At 41.1% G+C, this 19,392-nt stretch overlaps 2 protein-coding genes across 7 annotated transcripts in view; one reads left to right on the top strand and one right to left on the bottom strand.

Moving 5' to 3' along the window:
• Positions 1-15,877, top strand: part of OFD1 (OFD1 centriole and centriolar satellite protein) — a 49,816-nt gene extending 33,939 nt beyond the window's left edge. For 3 of the 4 annotated variants that reach the window (XM_064482555.1, XM_064482553.1, XM_064482554.1), the window contains 4 exons: positions 2,914-3,071; positions 3,807-3,965; positions 4,483-4,550; positions 4,838-4,981. In XM_064482555.1, coding sequence (XP_064338625.1) covers positions 2,914-3,071; positions 3,807-3,965; positions 4,483-4,550; positions 4,838-4,880 — 428 coding nt within the window. In that variant the 3' untranslated portion in view covers positions 4,881-4,981. Of the gene's footprint in view, positions 1-2,913; positions 3,072-3,806; positions 3,966-4,482; positions 4,551-4,837; positions 4,982-13,648; positions 13,736-15,787 lie in introns of those variants that run through there. The other variant, XR_010379241.1, reaches the window with a different exon arrangement.
• A 1,029-nt stretch (positions 15,878-16,906) lies between these two features.
• The window catches only part of GPM6B (glycoprotein M6B), a 144,837-nt gene continuing 142,351 nt past the window's right edge, over positions 16,907-19,392 (bottom strand). For all 3 annotated transcript variants that reach the window (XM_031445933.2, XM_031445929.2, XM_031445931.2), the window contains one exon: positions 16,907-18,913. In XM_031445933.2, coding sequence (XP_031301793.1) covers positions 18,764-18,913 — 150 coding nt within the window. In that variant the 3' untranslated portion in view covers positions 16,907-18,763. The remainder of the gene's footprint in view (positions 18,914-19,392) is intronic.

Raw genomic sequence — 19,392 nt, 5'->3', positions numbered from 1 at the left:
ATGTGGTGTATCACATTGATTGGCGGATACTGAAGAACCCCTGCACCTCTGGGATAAATCCCACGGGATCATGGTGTGTGATCCTTTTAATGCATTGTTGGAGTCGATTTGCTAGTATTTTGTTGAGGATTAAGGTTTTTTTGAAGTATAGTTGATTTACAATGTTGTGTTAATTTCTGGTGTACAACAAAGTGATTTGGTTATACATATATTATTTTTCATATTCTTTTCATTATAGGTTATTACAAGGTATTGACTGTAGTTCCCTGGGCTATATAGTAGGATCTTATCGTTTGTCTGTTTTGTATGTAGTAGTGTGTATCTGCTAATCCCAAACTCCTACTTTATCCCTCCCCTGCTTTCCCCTTTGGTAACCATAGGTTTGTTTTCTATGTATGTGAGTCTATTTGTTTCATAAATATTTTCATTTGTGTCATTTTTTTTAGATTCCACATATACGATATTTGTCTTTTTTGTCTGTCTTACTTCACTTAGTTTGGTAATCTCTGGGTCCATCCATGTTGTTGCAAATGGCATTATTTCATTCTTTTCATGGCTGAGTAGTATTCCATCATATATATATACCACAACTTCCCTATCCAGTCATCTGTCGATGGACATTTAGATTGTGTCTGTGTCTTGGCTATTGTAAATGCTGCTGTGGACATTGGGGTGCGTGTATCTTTTCCAGTTAGTTTTCTCCAGATATATACCCAGGAGTGGGATTGCTGGATCACATGGTAGTTCTAGTTCTAGTTTTAAGGAACCTCCATACTGTTTTCCACAGTGGCTCCATCAAATTACATTCCCACCAGCAGTGTAGGAGGGCTCCCTTTTCTCCACACCCCTTCCAGCATTTATCATTTGTGGACTTTTTAATGATGGCCATTTGGACTGGAGTGAGGTGATATTTCATTATGGGTTTGATTTGCACTTCTCTGATAATTAGCAATGTTGAGCATCTTTTCATGTGCCTGTTGGCCATTGGATGTCTTCACTGGAGAAATGTCTGTTCAGGTCTTCTGCCCGTTTTGTGTTTGGGTTGTTTGTGGGGTTTTTGTTACTGAGTTGTAGGAGCTGTTCGTGTAGTCTGGAAATTAAGCATTTGTTAGTCACATCGTTTGCGGATATTTTCTTTCTTCAACTTCTTAAAATGGCACCCAAGCTGCATTCCAATCTGAGACCGCTGTTGCAGGTGAGAAAGTGGCACCATCTAGGAGTGACCCCTCTCCCCCAGCAGGGCGGGCGGAGGTTGCGTTTCTGCCCGGGGCAACGAGCCGCTGCCTCCTCTGGTACTGGAGGCCATGGCCGGGGTCACGAGAGAGAGAAGATTGTGAGCTTGGCTCCTGTTAGAGAAACCAACGCAGTTCTGCTGGTGACTTAGAACTGGGGACAGCACAGAGGTTCAGAGTCCTCTGGGGAACCTCTGAATTTGTCTGTTTCTCAGCATTGTTTGAGGGGAAAAGCTTAGGTTGTAGGCCAGAGCTGGAGGAGGAAGGTCAGCATACTCATCAGCGGGACTGAAATGTAATGAAGCCTGTGAATTGCCGGGACTACTGCTGTGAGCTCCAGGAGCAGACAGATAACTAAAGCATGGGCCTCACCGGGAGGAATAGAAAACAGATACACAGGGTTTTTGAGAAGGCAGGTGCAAAATACTATGGGGATATGGCGCCGGAGAAGCTGCTTGTCAGTGTCGGGAACAGGAGGCCCGTGGAGCGGAGGTGCATCCGAGTGGGAGCCTGCGCAGGAGGTCGGGTTTTGCGGGAGACGTGGGAGGAAGGGAGCCAGCCGGGTTCGGGAGGGAGTGGAAGTGAGGGCAGGAGCAGGGAGGAGCAGCTGGAGCCAGGGACCAGTGAGTGTGCTGGCACACATACGGTGTTTCTCAGGCAAAAGTGATGGTGATAGAAGAAATCAGTCCGGAAAGGGAAAGGCAGATGGGCAGAGCCTGGGCTGCCGTGTGTTGGAACTCCACCGGAGCAGGGGCAGTGCCCAGCAAATCCAGGCCTTCTCTTCAGGAAGTGACTGGTGCTGGCCTAGGGGGAGCGCTTGTAGGTGGTGAGACTGATGCCAGGGAGAGCGTGGACGCTGTTATTTCCGCCATCCAGGGTGATGGTGATAAGGACCCTGATTGCAGCAGCAGCAGGAGGAGGGGGTGGGCTCTGCAAGCTGGTGGCTGAGAGGACATAGCGTAGGACGAGCATGATTAAAGGGACAGGAACGATAACCTCAGGTGTGAAGCCAGCGCTGTGGGATGTCCATGTGCTGATGGCAGGGACCCCATTAGACACGGGAGGTGAGGCTGGGGGAGAGATCGGGACTAGAGAAGAGGCGTGGGAACGATCGGGAGGAGGAGGTAGCTGAAACCCCGAGGAGGAGGTCAGCCTGGAGAGAGCCGGGTGACGGCAGGGCGGCTAGAGTAGCCGGAGAGAGTGGTGGTCATGTTCTGTTCTGGCCAGGAGAGACTTGGGCGTCCTTCTGGGAATAAGGGGTAGAGAGTGACCAGAGTTCTGTGTCAGTAAATGGGGACTGACAGTAGCTTCAGCACCGTAAGGGTGGGGCGGGCTCGGAACCGCATGCAGAGTAGAAACGCAGGGCTTGCATTGGAAAGGATGGAGGCGGGAGGAGATGGGTGAGCAGGAGGAGGAGACGTGACCGGAGAGGGGGACAGTGGACGACGTCATGGCTCAGATGACCTGAATTCATCTTGGTGAGGTGGGGGGCGGGTGTGGTCTGGGGGCTCGAAGGCCGTGAAGGTGGAGCAGCCACTCAGAGCAGGTCATCTTAGCTGGGCATCTCAGTGTCTCCCTGAGGCTTGGTGAGGCCCCTGCTGGCCGGTCCCGCGTTTGTTTGAAAAATCTGATGCTGGAAGCTACTCCTGATTATTTATGACTATGTTTGATGTCCCACTAGGGGTAGATCAGAAACAAATTGGAGAACTGAAGGAAGAAGAAAAACTTTGGGAACAACAAGCAAAAGAACGAAGGCAGGAAGAAGAGAGGACGCAGAGCGAGCGACAGGAGGCTTTGGAAAGGGAGCGGCGGGAGCTGGAGAGACTGGATCAGGAAAGGGTAATGCCAAGCCCAGTGAGTTCTCTGTCCTAGCTTCTCCTGCCGCACCTGCAGCAGGTGCCTTGCTCTCCGGGAAGTGAGTCCTTTGTGGGTCCCGAAGTCCTGGGAGTGGCGGGGAGCTGACAAGCCTTGGCTGAGGAGCCCTGAGCGTGGCTGTGGGTCACGCGGACCTCGTGTTTCCTGGCTCGGGTAGCTTGGCAAGCCCGTTTGCGTGCATACTCATCTGGTCCTGAAAATGAGCTAGTAAACGAGGAGGACTTCTCACTGTAAGTGAGGTTGGAAGAAGAGACCCCATCTCTATCCCCTAACCCCTGCCCAAGACCAGCTAGCTGGGACTAGAGGAACCCAGGGCACGTGGCTCCCGGGGTCGCCTGCCCTCCTCTGTCCTCTGGTGCTCTGTTGGCCGTCTGCGTCCTGAGTCGGGTCCAGACGGATTACTCTGGCCACATCACACGCCGGCTGAGTCCTATGTATATTAATCTTCCATCCGGATGGTCCTTGGACTTCTGGTTAACTGGGTCTAAAGCACAGGACACTTGATGCAAATTAATCCCTCCCTTCATTGAGATGACATGTTTGTGCCCCTTTGATGGTAGCAATGACGTCAGTTTTTAAAAAAGTAATGAGTTGTACATTTAGGTTGTACTTAAAGGATCAGGAATTAAATTACTGTTCATTTTAGACATTTAAAACATGGAATTGTGTATTTCTTATTTTGGTACCCATCTATTTCAGAGGATAATTGAAGAATCATTGAAGATGGAAATGGAAAAAGAAATCGAAATGAGTATTCAAGAAATGAAAGAGAAATCTAAGTCTGGTGGTGGTGGAAGTCCTTTAGAGAAGTACATGAAAATCCTCCAGCAGGATCAAGGCCAGGACGCGGCAGATAAGGTGCCAGTGCCGTGGGCCGGCGTCTGGGGTGGGGCTGCCAAGGGCTTCTGTGCTTTATTTGACAACCTTGGAGTAAGAATATGCCTTCTCCATTGCAGACAAAAAGGTAAAAACCATAGCAACTCCAAAGGTCAGAGGGAGCTTCAAGCTTTTTAAATATCTTACACTCCTGACAAAATGTCCTCACTTTTGCTTCGGTAAAAAATTGAAGAGATTTTGTCAAAGTTGATAAAAGTTGGAGTGTCTCTTATTTTAAGAACAAGAAATAAGTATAATGAAAGCCCTGTGAATGAATAACAAATTCATTAGTACTATTTGAGACACTAATATTTTATATAAGTCTGCAGTACCATAGGTATTGAGAATACATTCCAGGTAGTGAATTTTGATGTTTTTTCTAAACATCATGTTTAAAAGTCACTGCTTTTTTAGACTTTTAAATTACATGCATATTTCAAAAATACAGAATTAATACGTATCTAATTACAGAATTCTTCTTTTCCCCGCTTTGTGTCAGAGTTCAAAAAAGCTGGTCAGAGAGGACTCCCAAGTGGACACGCTGCCACCTAGTGACAAAGATGAAAGGTACGGTGTCCCCAGCATTGTGTTCTTACACAAACCACGATCATACCGCTGCTTTTCCTAGCCGGGGAGACGTTCAGATACTTGAGTCTGCCTGTAAGAAACAGAATCAGTCAAAATGACTGCCTTCCAAAAAAAAAAACTCTGCATTTTTTTAGCTTGTGAAATTGCTACCCATAAAAAGAGGAAGCAAGGCCAGAAACCCCACAGGGAAGGAAAAACGTAAAGATCCCTGAATAAGTTTGACAAGCAGTTAACAAATGTTTAAATTTTGTCTTTCCCTCATTTAGTTTCACAGGTTTTTCTCAGGAGGAACCAGATGACTTCTGGTAACCATGTTTGCTACCCAGCTTCGTACACAGATAAAGTAACTAAAGGCCTGTGAGTTCTCTGTAATAAGACAAAATTCTCAATAAAAATTCACTTGCAATCCAGTGTGATTTTTTTTCCATAACTCTAGTTGGTGCTATGGTGTATAAGTGAAAAATAATCTAGTCACGTGACACCTGTACAGAGTTCTCATTCTTAGGCCTTCCATTACGCTAGAAAGAGCTGCTATTTTTTTTTCCCCATTTTTGTCTTAGGTGATATTTACTTGAAAACTTATGAGTCAAGCTCTAGGCCTGCAGTTTTGGAATTTTCAGCAGCATTCCTTCCTCTGCATGGTTGGGCGACCACCGGTCAAACAAGAGGCCGTCTTCCCCAGCGCTCTCCTGATAGTCCCTGAAAATCAAGACATAGGTTTTTCTATCTTAGGTTCTAGAAATAGTATGATGCCACCACTGGTCTTTACTTTTGACGTCTTTTTCTTGAAAATCAATACAAACCTTTCCCAGATGGTGATGAAAAAAAAGGTAATATTTATTGAGTGCTTGCTCTGTGCCAGGTAAAATTTAATTTGTACACTCAGTCCAGTGTCTTGAATGTGGGAGCATCTTGGAAAAGGTCTGTAATCACCCTGCCAGTGTGGTCATCAAAAAGCGCACAGAACTGCTCTGAGGGTTGTGTATATACACCACATCTTCTTTATTCATTGCTTTGATGGACACTGAGGCTGTCTCTGTGTCTTGGCTATTGTGAATAATGTTGGCAGTGAACATAGCGGTGCAGACCTCTCTTCTAGATCATGTTTTCACTTATTTTTTTGTATATATATTTTTATTGAAGTACAGTCAGTTTACAATGTTGTGTCAGTTTCTGGTGTACAGCATAACGCTGCAGTCATACATGAATGTACATATATGCGTTTTCATACTCTCTTTCACCATAGGTTACCACAAGATACTGAATATAGTTCCCTGTGCTATACAGTATGAACTTATTTATCTATTTTATATATATATATATTATTTAGTATCTACAAATCTGGAATTCCCAATTTATCCCTTCCCATCCCCTTCCCCCACTGGTAACCATAAGTTTGTTTTCTATGTCTTGTGGGTCAGTTTCTGTTTTGTAAATAAGTTTGTCCTTTTCTTTCTCTTTCTGGCTTACTTCACTTAGAATGATGATCTCTAGGTCCATCTATGTTGCTGCAAATGGCATTATTTTATTTTTTATGTTTGAGTAGTATTCCATTATATAAATATACCACAGCTTTATCCAGTCATCTGTTGATGGACATTTAGGTTGTTTCCATGTCTTGGCTATTGTAAATGGTGCTGCTGTGAACATTGGGGTGCAGGTGTCTCTTTAAATTAAGGTTCCCTCTGGATATATGCCCAGGAGTGGGATTGCTCGATCATAGGGTAAGTCTATTTTTAGTGTTTTAAGGAATCCCCATACTGTTTTCCATAATGGCTGCACCAAACTATGTTCCCACCAGCAGTGTAGGAGGGTTCCCTTTTCTCCACACCCTGTCCAGCATTTATCATTCATGGACTTTTGAATGATGGCCATTCTGACTGACGTGAGGTGATACCTCATTGTACTTTTGATTTGCAATTCTCTGATAATTAGCAGTATTGAGCATTTTTTCACGTACCTATTGGCCAATTGTATGTCTTCACTGGAAAATTGCCCGTTTAGGTCTTCTGCCCATTTTTGGATTGTGTTGTTTGGTTTTTTGTTATCAAGTTGTACAGGCTGTTTATATATTCTGAAAATTAATCCCTTGTCAGTCACATCATTTGCAAATATTTTCTCCCATTCTGTAGATTAACTTTTCATTTTGTTGATTATTTCCTTTCCTGTGCAGAAGCATTTTAATTTGATTTACTTGGGGATTTTTTGTTTATTTTTAAATTTAGCTTGCTTATTTTTGCTATTGGTGTCAAAAAAAATTATTGTCAAGACCAATATCAAGGAATTTACTCCCTGTTTTATTCTGTGCATTTTATGGTTTTAGGTGTTATGTTCAAGGGTTTAATCTATTTTGAGTTGATTTTTGTGTATGGTGTAAGATAGGGGTCAAGTTTCATTCTTTAGCATGTGCCTGTCCAATTTTCCCAACACCACTTAATTGACGAGACTATTCTTTCCCCATTGTATGTTCTTGGCTCCTTTGTTGGAAATTGACCATGTAGGCATGGGTTTATTTCTGGACTCTCCATTCTGTTAACATTGATCTGTGTGTCTGTGTTCATGCCACTACCATACTATTTTGATTACTGTAGCTTTGTAATACAGCTTAAAGTCAGAAAGTATCAAACTTCCAACTATGGTTTTTCTTTTCTTTTTTTTTTTTTTAAATTGAAATATAGTCAGTTTATGTTTTGTCAATTTCTGGTGTACAGCATAGTAGTTCAGTCATACATATATACATGTATTCATTCAACTATGTTTTTTCTTAAAATCACTTTAGCTACATGGGGTTTTATTTATTTGACTTTCTGGTTCCATACAGATTTTAGGATTATTTTTTATACTTTTGTGAAAAATGCCTTTTGAATTTTGATGGAGATTGCATTGAATCTGTAGATTGCTTTGGAAAGAATTGACATTTTAACAGTATTCTTCCAATCTATGAGCATGGAATATCTTTACATTTATGTGTGTCTTCAATTTCTTTCATTGTTGTCTTTCAGTTTTCAGTGTACAGATCTTTCATCTCCCTGGTTAAATTTATTTCTAAGTATTCTTTTTGATGCAATCTAAGCAGTATATTTTAATTTTTCTTTCTGATAGTTCATCATTAATGTTGATTGCTTAAGTGCTCTGGCTAAGTCTTCAAGTACTAAGTTGAATATAAGTGGCAAGAGTACACAGCCTTGTCCTATTCCTGATCTTAGAGGAAAAGCTTTCAGCTTCTCACTGTTGAGTATGATGTTAGCTGTGGGCTTGTCATATGTGGCCTTTCTTGTGTTGAAGCACATTCCTTCTATACCCAGTTTGTTGAGAGTTTTTATCATGAAAGGATCTTGAATGGTGTCAAATGCTTATTCATCTAATGTGGCAATTATGTTATTTTTATCCTTCATTTTGTGAATGTGGTATCTCACATTGATTTGCCAGTGTTTTTTTTTTTTTAAATGGAAGTATAGTCAGTTACAGTGTCAGTGTCTGGTGTACAGCACAATGCCCCAGTCGTGCATATACATACATATATTTGTTTTCATATTCTTTTTCATTAAAGGTTATTACAAGATATTGAACATAGTTCCCTATGCTATAGAAAAACTTTAAAAAAATATTTTTATAGTGGCTAACATTTGTAAATCTCAAACTCTCAACTTTAACCCTTCCCACCCCCTTTCCCTTGTAACCATAAGATTGTTTACTATGTCTGTGAATCTGTTTCTGTTTTGTAGATGAGCTCATAGTGTTCTTTTTTTTAAGATTCCACATATGAGTGATATCGTATGTTTTTTTTTCTCTTTCTGGCTTACTTCACTTAGAATGACATTTTCCAGGTACATCCATGTTGCTGCAAATGGCATTTTATTCTTTTCTATGGCTGAGTAGTATTCCATTGTATAAATATACCACAACTTCTTTATCCAGTCATCTGTCAGTGGACATTTAGGTTGCTTCCATGTCTTGGCTATTGTATATAGTGCTGCTATGAACAGTGGGGTGCATGTATCTATCTAATTAGAGTTCTCTCCAGATATATGCCCAGAATTGGGATTGCTGGATCATACGGTAAGTCTGTTTTTAGTTTTTTGAGGAATCTCCATACAGTTTTCAATAACGGCTGCACCAAACTACATTCCCACCAGCATTGTAGGAGGGTTCCCTTTTTTCCACAGCCTCTCCAGCTTTTATTGTTCATGAACTTTTGAATGATGGCCGTTCTGACTGGTGTGAGGTGATACCTCATTGTAGTTTTCATTTGCATTTCTCTAATAATTAGCGGTATTGAACATTTTTTCATGTGCCTATTAGCCATTTGTATGTCTTCTTTGGAGAATTGCCTGTTTAGGTCTTCTGCCCATTTTTGGATTGGGTTGTTTGTTTTTATGTTAAGTTGTGTGAACTGTTTATATATTCTGGAAATTGATCCCTTGTCCATCACATCATTTGCAAATGTTTTCTCCGATTCCGTAGATGGTTGTTTTATTTTACTTATGGTTTCCTTTGCTGTTGATTTGCCAATGTTGAACCATACCTGCATCCCTGGACAAAATCTCATTTGATCATGATGTGTGATCTTTTTAAGGTACTGTTAAAATCTGTTTGCTAATGTCTTGTTGAGGGTTTTTGCATCTCTGTTCATCAAGCTTATTGGCCTGTAATTTTCTTACAGTGTCCTTCTCTAATTTGTGTATTGGGTTGATGCTAGCCTTGTAAGATGAGTTTGGAAGTATTCCCTCCTCTTCTTACAGTGTCCTTCTCTAATTTGTGTATTGGGTTGATGCTAGCCTTGTAAGATGAGTTTGGAAGTATTCCCTCCTCTTCTCTCTTTTTTAGAGGATGTTGAGAAGAACTGGAGTTAACCGTTTAAATATTTAATAGAATTCACCAGTGAAGCCACTTGGTCTTTTTTTGTTGGGAAAATTTTCATTACTGATTCAATCTCCTTACTAGTAATTTGTACCTCCAAATGTTCTATTTCTTCATGATTCAGTTTTGGAAGGTTGTATGTTTCTAGGAGTGTATCCATTTCTGCTAAGTTGTCTAGTATTTGGCATGTAATTCTTCACTAAAGCCTCGTGATCCTGTGTATTTGTGTGATATCAGCTGTAATGTCTCTTTTTTTCATTTCTACTTTTGAGTACTCTTTTTTCCTTGGTTAATCTAGCTAAAGTCTTGTCAGTTTTGTTTCTTATTTTAAAAAACCAGCTTAGTTTCATTGGTCTTTTCTATTGTCTTTTTTAGACTCAACTTTATTTCTTTACACTGTGATCTTTATTTTCTTCCCATTGCTAACTTTGGGCTTAGTTATTTCTCTAGTTCCTTGAGGTGTAAACTTAGGTTGTGTATTTAAGATCTTTCTAGTTTCTTATTGTAGGCAGTTATTGCTCTAAACTGCGCTATTAGAATTGTTTTTGCTGCATCCCATAAGTTTTGGTATGTTGTTTCCATGTTCATTTGACTCAAGATGTTTATTGATTTATCTTGCTTTCCTCTTTGACCCACTTGTTCAGGAGCATGTTGTTTAATCTTCATATATTTGTGAAATTTCCAGTTTTCTTCCTGTAATTCATTTTTAGTTTCATACCATTGTAGTTGGAAAAGACGCTTGATACAAATTCAGTCTTAAATTTAAGACTTGTTTTGTGGTGTAACAAATGATGTATCCTGGAGAATGTTCCATGTGTGCTTGAGAAGACTGTGTATTCTCCTGTTGGATGGAATGTTCCATAAATGTCTATTAAGTCCATCTGATTCCAAAGAGTTGAAGTCCAATATTTCCTTAGTGATTTTAATGTCTGTATTATCTGTCCACTGTTGAAAGTGGGGTATTAAAGCCCCCTATTGTTCTTGTATTGCCATCTCCCTTCAGATTTGTTAATATTTACTTTATATTCTTTGGTGTTCTTATGTTGAGTGTGTAAATATTTACAAATGTTATATCCTTTTGGTGAGCTGACCTCTTTAGAATTACATAATGGCCTTCTTTGTCTGTTGTTAACCGCCTTTGACTTAAAGTCTACTTTGTCTGATAGAGGTATAGCTACCTCTGCTTTCTTCTGGCTTCTATTTGCATGGAATTTTTTTCCCCTCCCCTTACTTTCAGTCTGGTGTGTCCCTTAAGCTAGAGTGAGCCTCTTGTGGGCAGCATATTTATGGGTCTTGTTTTTATCCATTGAGCCATTTTATATCTTTTGATCTGAGCGTTGAGTCCATTTACACTAAAAGTTCCTGTGGATAGCTATGGACTTCTTGCCATTTTATTGTTTTCTGGCTGTTTTGTAGTTCCTTTGTTGTTTCCTCTCCTGCTCTCTCGCTTTGTGATTCGATTATCTTCTTCAGTGTTATGCTTAGATTTATCTATCTTTTGTGTATCTACTATAGTTTTTCACTTTGTGGTTACCTTGGGAATTACATAAAATATATTTATAACAGTATTTTACGCTGATAACAACTTAACGTTGAACATATACAAAAGCTCTGTGTTCACATATTTTCCCCACATTTTGTTTCTGATGTAACAATTTATATCTTTTTACGTCATGTATCCATTAATGAATTATTACATAGTTATTTTTAATCCTTTTGTCTTTTAACCTTTATGATAGAGTTACAAGTGATTTACTCACCACTATTACAACATTAGAGTTATGTTTTTTAATAGACTTTATTCTTTTAGAGCAGTTTCAGGGTCACAACAGAGTTGAGCAGAAAATACAGAGTTCCCACATAGCCCTCCCCACCCACACATATATACTCCCCTACCCTCACCATCCCTTATCAGTGTGGCCTATTTGGTACAATCGATGAACCCACATGGACACATTATTATCAACCAAAGTCCATAGTTTACATTAGGGCTCACTCTCAATGTTGTTCGTTCTGTGGGCTTTGACAAATGCATAATGGCATGTAGCCACTACGGTAGTATCATACAGAATAATTTCATTGCCCTAAAAATCCCTTGTGCTCCGTCTATTCATTCCTCCCTCCCTCCCTCTCCCCAAACCCCCGGAAACCATGATATTTTTATTATTTCTGTAGCTGTGCCTTTTCCAGAATATCATTTGGTTGGAATCATACAGTTTGTAATCTTTTCAGACTGGCTTCTTTCATTTAGTATTACGTCTTCTAAGTTTCTTCCATGTCTTTCATGGCTTGATAGATTTTTTTTTTTTTACTGCACATATATTTTTTAACTTACATATATGTACTGTTCATTGTTTCTAAAAACATTTAGACCTTTAGCTTTTTAAACTTACATAGTTGTCAAAGGAATAAAGCCAAGTACAAAATAAGAATTAACTCAAAAAGATACATAAACCCAGCTATTAACAGCAGCATCACTTATAATTGCCAGGATATGGGAGCATCCTAAGTGCACATCAATAGTTGAATAGACAATGGAGATGCAGTGTGTGTGTGTGTGTGTGTGTGTGTGTGTGTGTGTGTGTGTGTGTGTGTGTGTGTGTGTGATGGAATACAACTCACCCATAAAAAGGAAGGCTATTTTGCCATTTGCGGCCCTACATTCACTTTTTTTTTTTCAACTTCAAAAACTGGAATTTTATAACCGGCAGAGACATTTCCATTACATCAAAAAGAACAAAATACCTAGAAATTTAACCAAGGAGGTTACCTATACTCTGAAAACCAAAATGACACAAAGAAATGGAAAGCTTTCTTGTGCTCTTGGATTGGAAGAATCAACACCTATCAAAATGGCCACACTGCCCAAAGCAATCCACAGATCCAGTGCAACCCCCATCAAAATACTTGCGACATTCCTCACACAGCTAGAACAAAGAATTCCAAAATTTATAAGGAACCACAAAAGACCCCCAACAGCCAAAGCAATCTTTTGTAGGTCTCTCTCTCTCTCTCTCTCTCTTTTTTTTCTCTTTCTTCTTTTTGTTCTCTTTTCTTACGGATTGATGACCAGAGAAGGTCCTTTAACATTTGTTGTAGAGCTGGTTTGGTGGTGCTGAAATCTTTTAGCTTTTGTTTATCTGTGAAGCTTTTGATTTCTCCATCAAGTCTGAATGAGAGCCTTGCTGGATAGAGTGTTCTTGGTTGTAAGTTACCCCCTTGCATCACTTTAAATATATCCATGCCACTCCCTTCTGGCCTGTAGAGTTTGTGCTGAAAACTCAGCTGATAACCTTATGGGAGTTCCCCTGTATGTTATTCGTTGCTTTTCTCTAGCTAGTTTTAATGTTTTCTCCTTATCCTTAATTTTTGTCATTGTGATGACTATGTGCCTTGGTGTGTTCCTCTTTGGGTTGATTCTGTGTGATACTCTCTGCGCTTCCAGGACTTGGGTGACTGTTTCCTTTCCCAAGTTGGAGAAGTTTCTGGTTATTATCTCTCCCCAAATTTTCTCAGGTCCTTTCTCTCTTCTCTTTCTGGGACCCCTATCATGCGAATATTAGAGCACTAACATTAGAGTATTTTTAACTGTATATTGACCTTTACCAGTGAGTGTTATTCTTTGATATGTTGTCCTGTTATCAATTAGCATCCTTTCATCCTTCACTTGTGAAGGACAGCTTTGGCAGGTACAGAATCCTTGGTTGGCAGTGTTTCAGGAGTTTGAGTATGTCATGCCACTCTTTTGGCCTGCACGGCTTCCTCTGATAGTCTTATGGGGGTTCCCTTGTACAAGTTTTTCTCTTGGTGTTTTTCAGATTCTTTCCTTGTCTTTAGCTTTTGACAATTAAAAATTAATGTGTCTCAGTGTGTCTCTTTGGATTCATGTTTTCTGAAATTCTCTGGACTTCCTGGATCTGGATGTTTCTTTCCCTGTGTGAGGGAAATTTTCAGCCATTATTTCTTTCAATAAACTTTCTGACCCTTTTCTTGTCTCCTTCATAGACCTTTATAATGTATATACTGGTTCACTTGATGATGACCTCAGTCCCTTAAATTGTCTTTGCTGTTTTTCTTTTTGCTCCTCTGGATAAATGTCATTGACCTGTTTTCAAGTTTGCTTGGCCTCTCACTAAATCTAGTATGCTGTTGAACCCCTCCACTGAAGTTTTCATTTATTGTGTTTTACAGTTCTGTGATTTGTTTGATACTTTCAGATATTTTCTTTGTTGAGATTCTCAGTTTGTTCATGCATTGTCCTGACCTTGATGAGCATCTGTATGACTGCTCCTTTCAACTCTCAGGTAAGTCAGTTATTTCCATTTCATTAAGGTCTATTTCTAGAGTTTTTCCTTGTTTGTTTGTGTGGAACGTAATGCATTGTTTCTTCATTTCCCTGCCTCCGTGTTGGTTTCTGTATATTAGATAATACAGCCACCCGTGCCAGTGCTGACAGAGTGGTCTCATGCAGGAGATGAACTTTGTCAGTCAGCCCGGTCCAAGCTTCTGGTTGCTTAAACCTTTGGGATTGTCCAGGCTGCCTGGTTTGTTCTGGGTGCTTCTCAGTAGTTGAGGGTATGTGAAGACTGGTCAGCGTCCCAATGGGGAGGATGACAGTCAGCACCTAGGTGCAGGTTGACTGGAAGCTGAACCCTCAGATGGCAGCCGGGAAAGGTGTAGTTGGGCCCCCTTCCTGGGATAGACTGGGAGATCGGGGTTTTCCCTGCTCCCTCTGCTCTTGGCCTGGGTGTACAGCTGCAGGGGGTGCTCCTGTGCCTGTTAAGAACTGCTTTTGGCTGCAGTCCTGTAGGACTTGTGAATGCAAGCCCGCTGGGCCATCAGAGCCAGCCTGGGGACCTGCCCTTTGGGTGGCAGCTGCCGCAGCTGGAGCACAGATGTGTGTACAAGCTCCTTCCTGGGAGATGCTGGTGATCTGGAGCGGGCTCTAGGGAGCAGGCAGAGGAGGTATCCAGTGGATTCCTTGGTCTCTGGGGAGGAAGGCAGGCAGCCCCTAGATGTGTGCTACATCAGAAGCCTGACTTAGGCAGCAGCATTTATGTACACAAGTGGACCCTTTCCTGGGAAAAGACTAGGAGCTGGTGGGTCCTTTAGAGCTGGGGAGGAACTGTTACAGTCCTGGGGGTTTCTCAGACACAAGTCATGTTGGCTTTGAGCTAGGTGTTTGGAGGATCCATTCCTCAGGTGGAAGTCTTAAAAGTTGGGGTGCTAGATGTGGGGTCCAAACCCTTTGCACTTCGGGGGGAACTGTGGAGTTGGGAGCGCCCACCTGGCCGGATGGGCTGTGCTGCAGGTGGGGTTTATGGTGAGAGCGTGTCTCGGCCTTTCCTGCCTGTTTCGGGGGGCGGGGGCGGGGTTCATGTTTGCTGGCTATGGAAGAGTAGCTCACCTAGCGTTTTGACTGTTTTCAGAAAAATACGCTCCCTGTGCGGTGGTGTATTCAGTGTGTCCATGGGAGGAGGGGGAGTTCGGGGGCCCCCTACGTCCCCGTCATCGCCCTAATCCCTCAGATAACGTCTTACCGCTTTCTAGTACTGCTGAGTTTCCCCCTCGCCCTGTGCTCTCACAGCCCTTGTCTGAATAAGATGCTGTGTGCTTCAGGTTCTCTAGCTTGCGGTTTGGTTCTTCATTGTCTTTTTTTTTTGTGAGTCAACTTAAATTCTAAGCAGTTTTTTGGATATTCCATATCAGGGTAGAGTCTGTTTCAAGAGAAGTCCGGTCTTCTTTTGTGTAGCACTCCAGGGGCCACGTCACCTGGACCGCCTGGGAACACAGGCTGCGAGTGCGGGGCTCCCCCGGGCTCGCCGCTCCTGCGTCCGCAGGCCCCCCCGACCGCGGCGGCTGCCGCCGTCTTCCCCAGGCAGGTGCAGTCACGGTTCAGTGTCAAAACGGGAGGGTTGAGGAGCAGTTCAGAAAAACAATCTTTTTTGCCAAACCTGACTTACCTCTATGTGTATTTTTCTTTCCTCAAAACTTGATGTAGTTTGATTCATCCTAATACTCATTTTGAAAAAAGTTACCCAAAGTCTAATTTTTCACAAACACCCAGGGACAAATTAGCCCTGCATTAGCTAGCAAAAGAGGCCACCATTTAGGAAAAGACACTAATAACACGGTGGATTGACTCTTTTTAAAATCTTGTAATACAGACAGACCTTGTTTCATTGTGTTTCGCTTGACTGCACATCACAGATACTATGTTTTTAATAAATAAGCAGGTTTGTGGCAACCTTACATCAAGCAAGTCTGTTGGCGCCATTTTCCCAATAGCATTTGCTCACTTGGTTTCTCTGAATCTCATTTTGGTAATTTTCACAATATTTCAAATCCTCCACTAGCAAAAAGCTGATGACGCACTGAAGACGAAGATGATGGTTAACATTTTCAGCAATGAACTATCTTTTAATCAAGGTATGTACAACTTTTTTTAGACATACTGTTGCACACTTGAATAGATTATGATTGAAACATAACTTTTATATGCACTGGGAAACTAAAACCATTCATGTGACTCTTGATTGTAATATTCACCGTATTGCAGCTGTCTGGAATGGAACCCGCCGTATCTCTGGGGTTTGCCTGGATTATGAGTCTAAGAGCACTAAAAAGCCGTAAAAGGATCTGTTCCGAAAGTTTTAGTGTGGAGTCTTTGGTCCGCACTTTTTAATGGACTTAAAGTATTGTTTGCTGGTTTTAAAATGAATAGGTCCTGTCCCTGTACTTTTGACTTCTGTTTCATTTCTTTAAAATCATTTCACAACATATAACGAGAGAAGTGCAAAAATCTCTGCCTCACCCTCTAGAGGTTCCAGTATTTTGTGGCAGGATCACTGTCAATAACTAAGATAGTGTATGTGATCTTAGGTACGTTAAGAAGTAACAGCCCCAAAACATGATGTAAACAGAAGGTATTAAGTAGTGTGGCAGTCGGCATACGAGCTGGGTCCTGACAGTTCTGCTGAGCGTGAACGAAGGGTCACAACCAGAAATGTCCCTGTGTCAATAGTGACAAAAGGTGGTGCTTCCTAAGGGCAGGTGTAGAAAATCCAAATGTCTACTCATGTGGACAGATCAGTAGTTTGAGTATAAAATGCGATCCTGTGTAACACATCGAGCTCTGCTGCCTTGCTGCGTAACTCCGATCTACAGCCTGGGTTTGTAAAACAGCCAATGGAACATGAACAATGAAGGTTCTTCATTGTTTCCAAAATTTTTCTCAGAATGCTCTTGCTTAGAAAACCATGGAGCACTTACTTATAAAGTTGATTTCCATACAAATGGGAGTCTTTATGCATGCTGTTTAAAAATGACACCATACTGAGGACAGAGAAAGAGAGTATTTATGTATGGTAAAAAGGCAAGTGAATGAAGCTGTAATTTTATTTCATTTCTCTTAATACATCCACAACAATTTCCACCTAAATAGATCTTTAAAATAAGCATACACAAGTATTGACTATTATCTACAAATATTTATTGTAACACTTGAATAGAACTACAGGAAGCCCTTGGCACTGATAGAAAATATTGATTCACTGTTAGGTTACAAAAATTTGTACATAGCAAAATTTAATGCTCTTTACATAAAAAATATTAGACTACTTAAACAAAACTTTCAAAAAGTCCTGGTAAGAGCTACCAGAATTAGAAAAGTAAAGTTAGGCTTTAGACACTGTCTCTTCTAGAACACTGGACTCTTAACAGCACCTCCACTGCTGGAAAAAAGATTTAAGTCTGTCATGCAACAGGGAAACAAAACACCAAGCTAGTCTGGAACAACTGTTCTACACAGGAGAGAGCTGCTCCCAATTAAAACACAAAAGTTGTCAAGATCCAAATAGGCATTTTTAGGCATTAACAACAACGAAAAGAATCCAAGTTGAATATTATACTTGATGTTCAATTTCAATAGCATCTGATAAAGGTATGCTTCCTTTCATTGTAACACACTTCTGCACATGTATATGTTTTAAAATCCAGGAAACAGCCAAACCACAAGTTAATTCTTAACATGAATATACATAGTTACCCCTATAGTATGCAGCCCCTTATAAAAAGCACTGATGCACCCAACGGTTATATGGATCATTTCATAAAGAACAACACAAAGTTTACCACCACTAACACCCGACGCCTACAGTCACTTCATGTTCTGCAACACAATGAATTGAGAAGGCAAGTCTTCTTTGAAGATGGCTTAAACTCAAGCAGGTTTGTTTGTTTGTTTTTTGTTTTGTTTTGTTTTTTTGCTGAACACTGAACTTTATCATTTCCGGAAAGTAAGATTTAGATAAGAAAAACTGAAGTAAATACCAACCCTCATGTAAATTACTTAGGTATTCAAGTCTATAAAAGTAGAAGGTCTGTGGCCTGTTTGTAATTAGGTTTTCGATAGTTGGTACAAAAGTGTAAACTCAGTATTCAGACCACGTAAAAATGGTTTAGAGTGGCGGTCATTTTAATAAGGTAACACTTTTTAATTAAGAAAAACATTTGTGGAACAAAATTCTATGAAGGATTTGGGGTCTCTTATTTATAACGTAAGTTCTTAGAAAGTTAAAGCAAATAGTCATTAAGGCAGAGCTGACATTTCTCAAGAAGAATGATGCCAACTGGTCACTGTACTCAAATGAAATCAAGTTTACGAAATTGATTCTGGAAAGACTTGTCAGTCGGCATCCAGCTTCGTCCACGGTAGGTGTGGCAGAATTATTAGAGTAGACTCGTTATAGAATTCTTGGGAAGAATAGTTTTGATTGGACCAGGAAATTATATGTCCTGCACTTGGGAGAAAATCAGCTAATTTTTTTTTTTTTAAAAAGGTCAATTGTAAGAATTGCATTATCTTGGTGACAGTTTAATAAATGTCAGCGGTCAGAAGTGGAACTTCACATCAATTCCATTTTATTCCCTGTTTAGGTATATTTATTTGAGGAGTGATGGCATACCTGAATTTATGGGCGCATCACAGCCCCGATCAAGGAGTATGCCTCACTCCCCTTGTCCATCTTAGTCAGATTGCTCTAGTAAAGAATGTGAACATGCCACAAATTTCAGAAGGATAAACCATCGTTTTGGCAAAGTGTTGCCTTTTAAAATGGCCAACGGAAGACCTCCGCTATCTGTTCCAAAGCAAAAGATTTACCTACTGGAAGATTTTCCTAGAAATACATCCCAGCAGCTTGAGCTAGACAGTGACGTGTTTGGACTTGCACATGAGTTTGTTTGGTGGGGTACACATCTGTACTGCAGACCAGCTGTCTGATGATTTGTCAGAGCTGTGAATTCGTCGGCTGAGACCCTCTGGCAAACATTTATGTGTAAGAATTGAGTTGTTCTTTTGACCGAGACTGGATATCTTGAAGTTCCTGCTCTTCCTTTGCTTTGATATCCTGGTAAGCCTGCATTTTGCTTGCATCCTTTAAGTAAGCCCAGTTAGAAGACAGTATCATGAGGAAGTGGATCTGGAAAAGAAGGGTGAGCATGATGGCTAGTGAGCACGTGAGAAGCGGGGCCGGCTGCGAGGCAGGTTAGACGCGCTGCGCTGTCGGGGGGACAGTTACTCGGGTTAATACTCACTCTGCTCGGCGGCGCCGGGCGCGGACAGCAAGCGCGGCTAGGACGCTTCGTATTAAAAGGCTGAAGGAGCGTTAGTACACAAACATAATGAACTCGGAAGAAAACGGCCAAAGTTACTGTTAAGAAAAGGCAAAACTGCAATACGAGAGGGTGCTTTCCACCATTCTGGGAGTGGCTCTCCAGACTCATGCAGAAGTTCAGAAACACGCTGTGGGGTTATTTTAAAACAAGTGTCGTGCAAAGCTCTTTCCTGTCTGTGGCTTTAAAAACCAGTTCCCCCAAAGGCCTGAAAGTGTGAACAGTGTGTACTTTGAGTAAATGATATAAAACTACGTATTTAACAGGGAAAAATGAAGTGAATGTC

Source organism: Camelus dromedarius, chromosome X, assembly GCF_036321535.1.
Source record: "Camelus dromedarius isolate mCamDro1 chromosome X, mCamDro1.pat, whole genome shotgun sequence".
In the NCBI taxonomy this organism is placed as follows: Eukaryota; Metazoa; Chordata; class Mammalia; order Artiodactyla; family Camelidae; genus Camelus; species Camelus dromedarius.
Note: the sequence above shows the minus strand (reverse complement) of the source record. Positions and strands in the feature narration are given on the sequence as shown.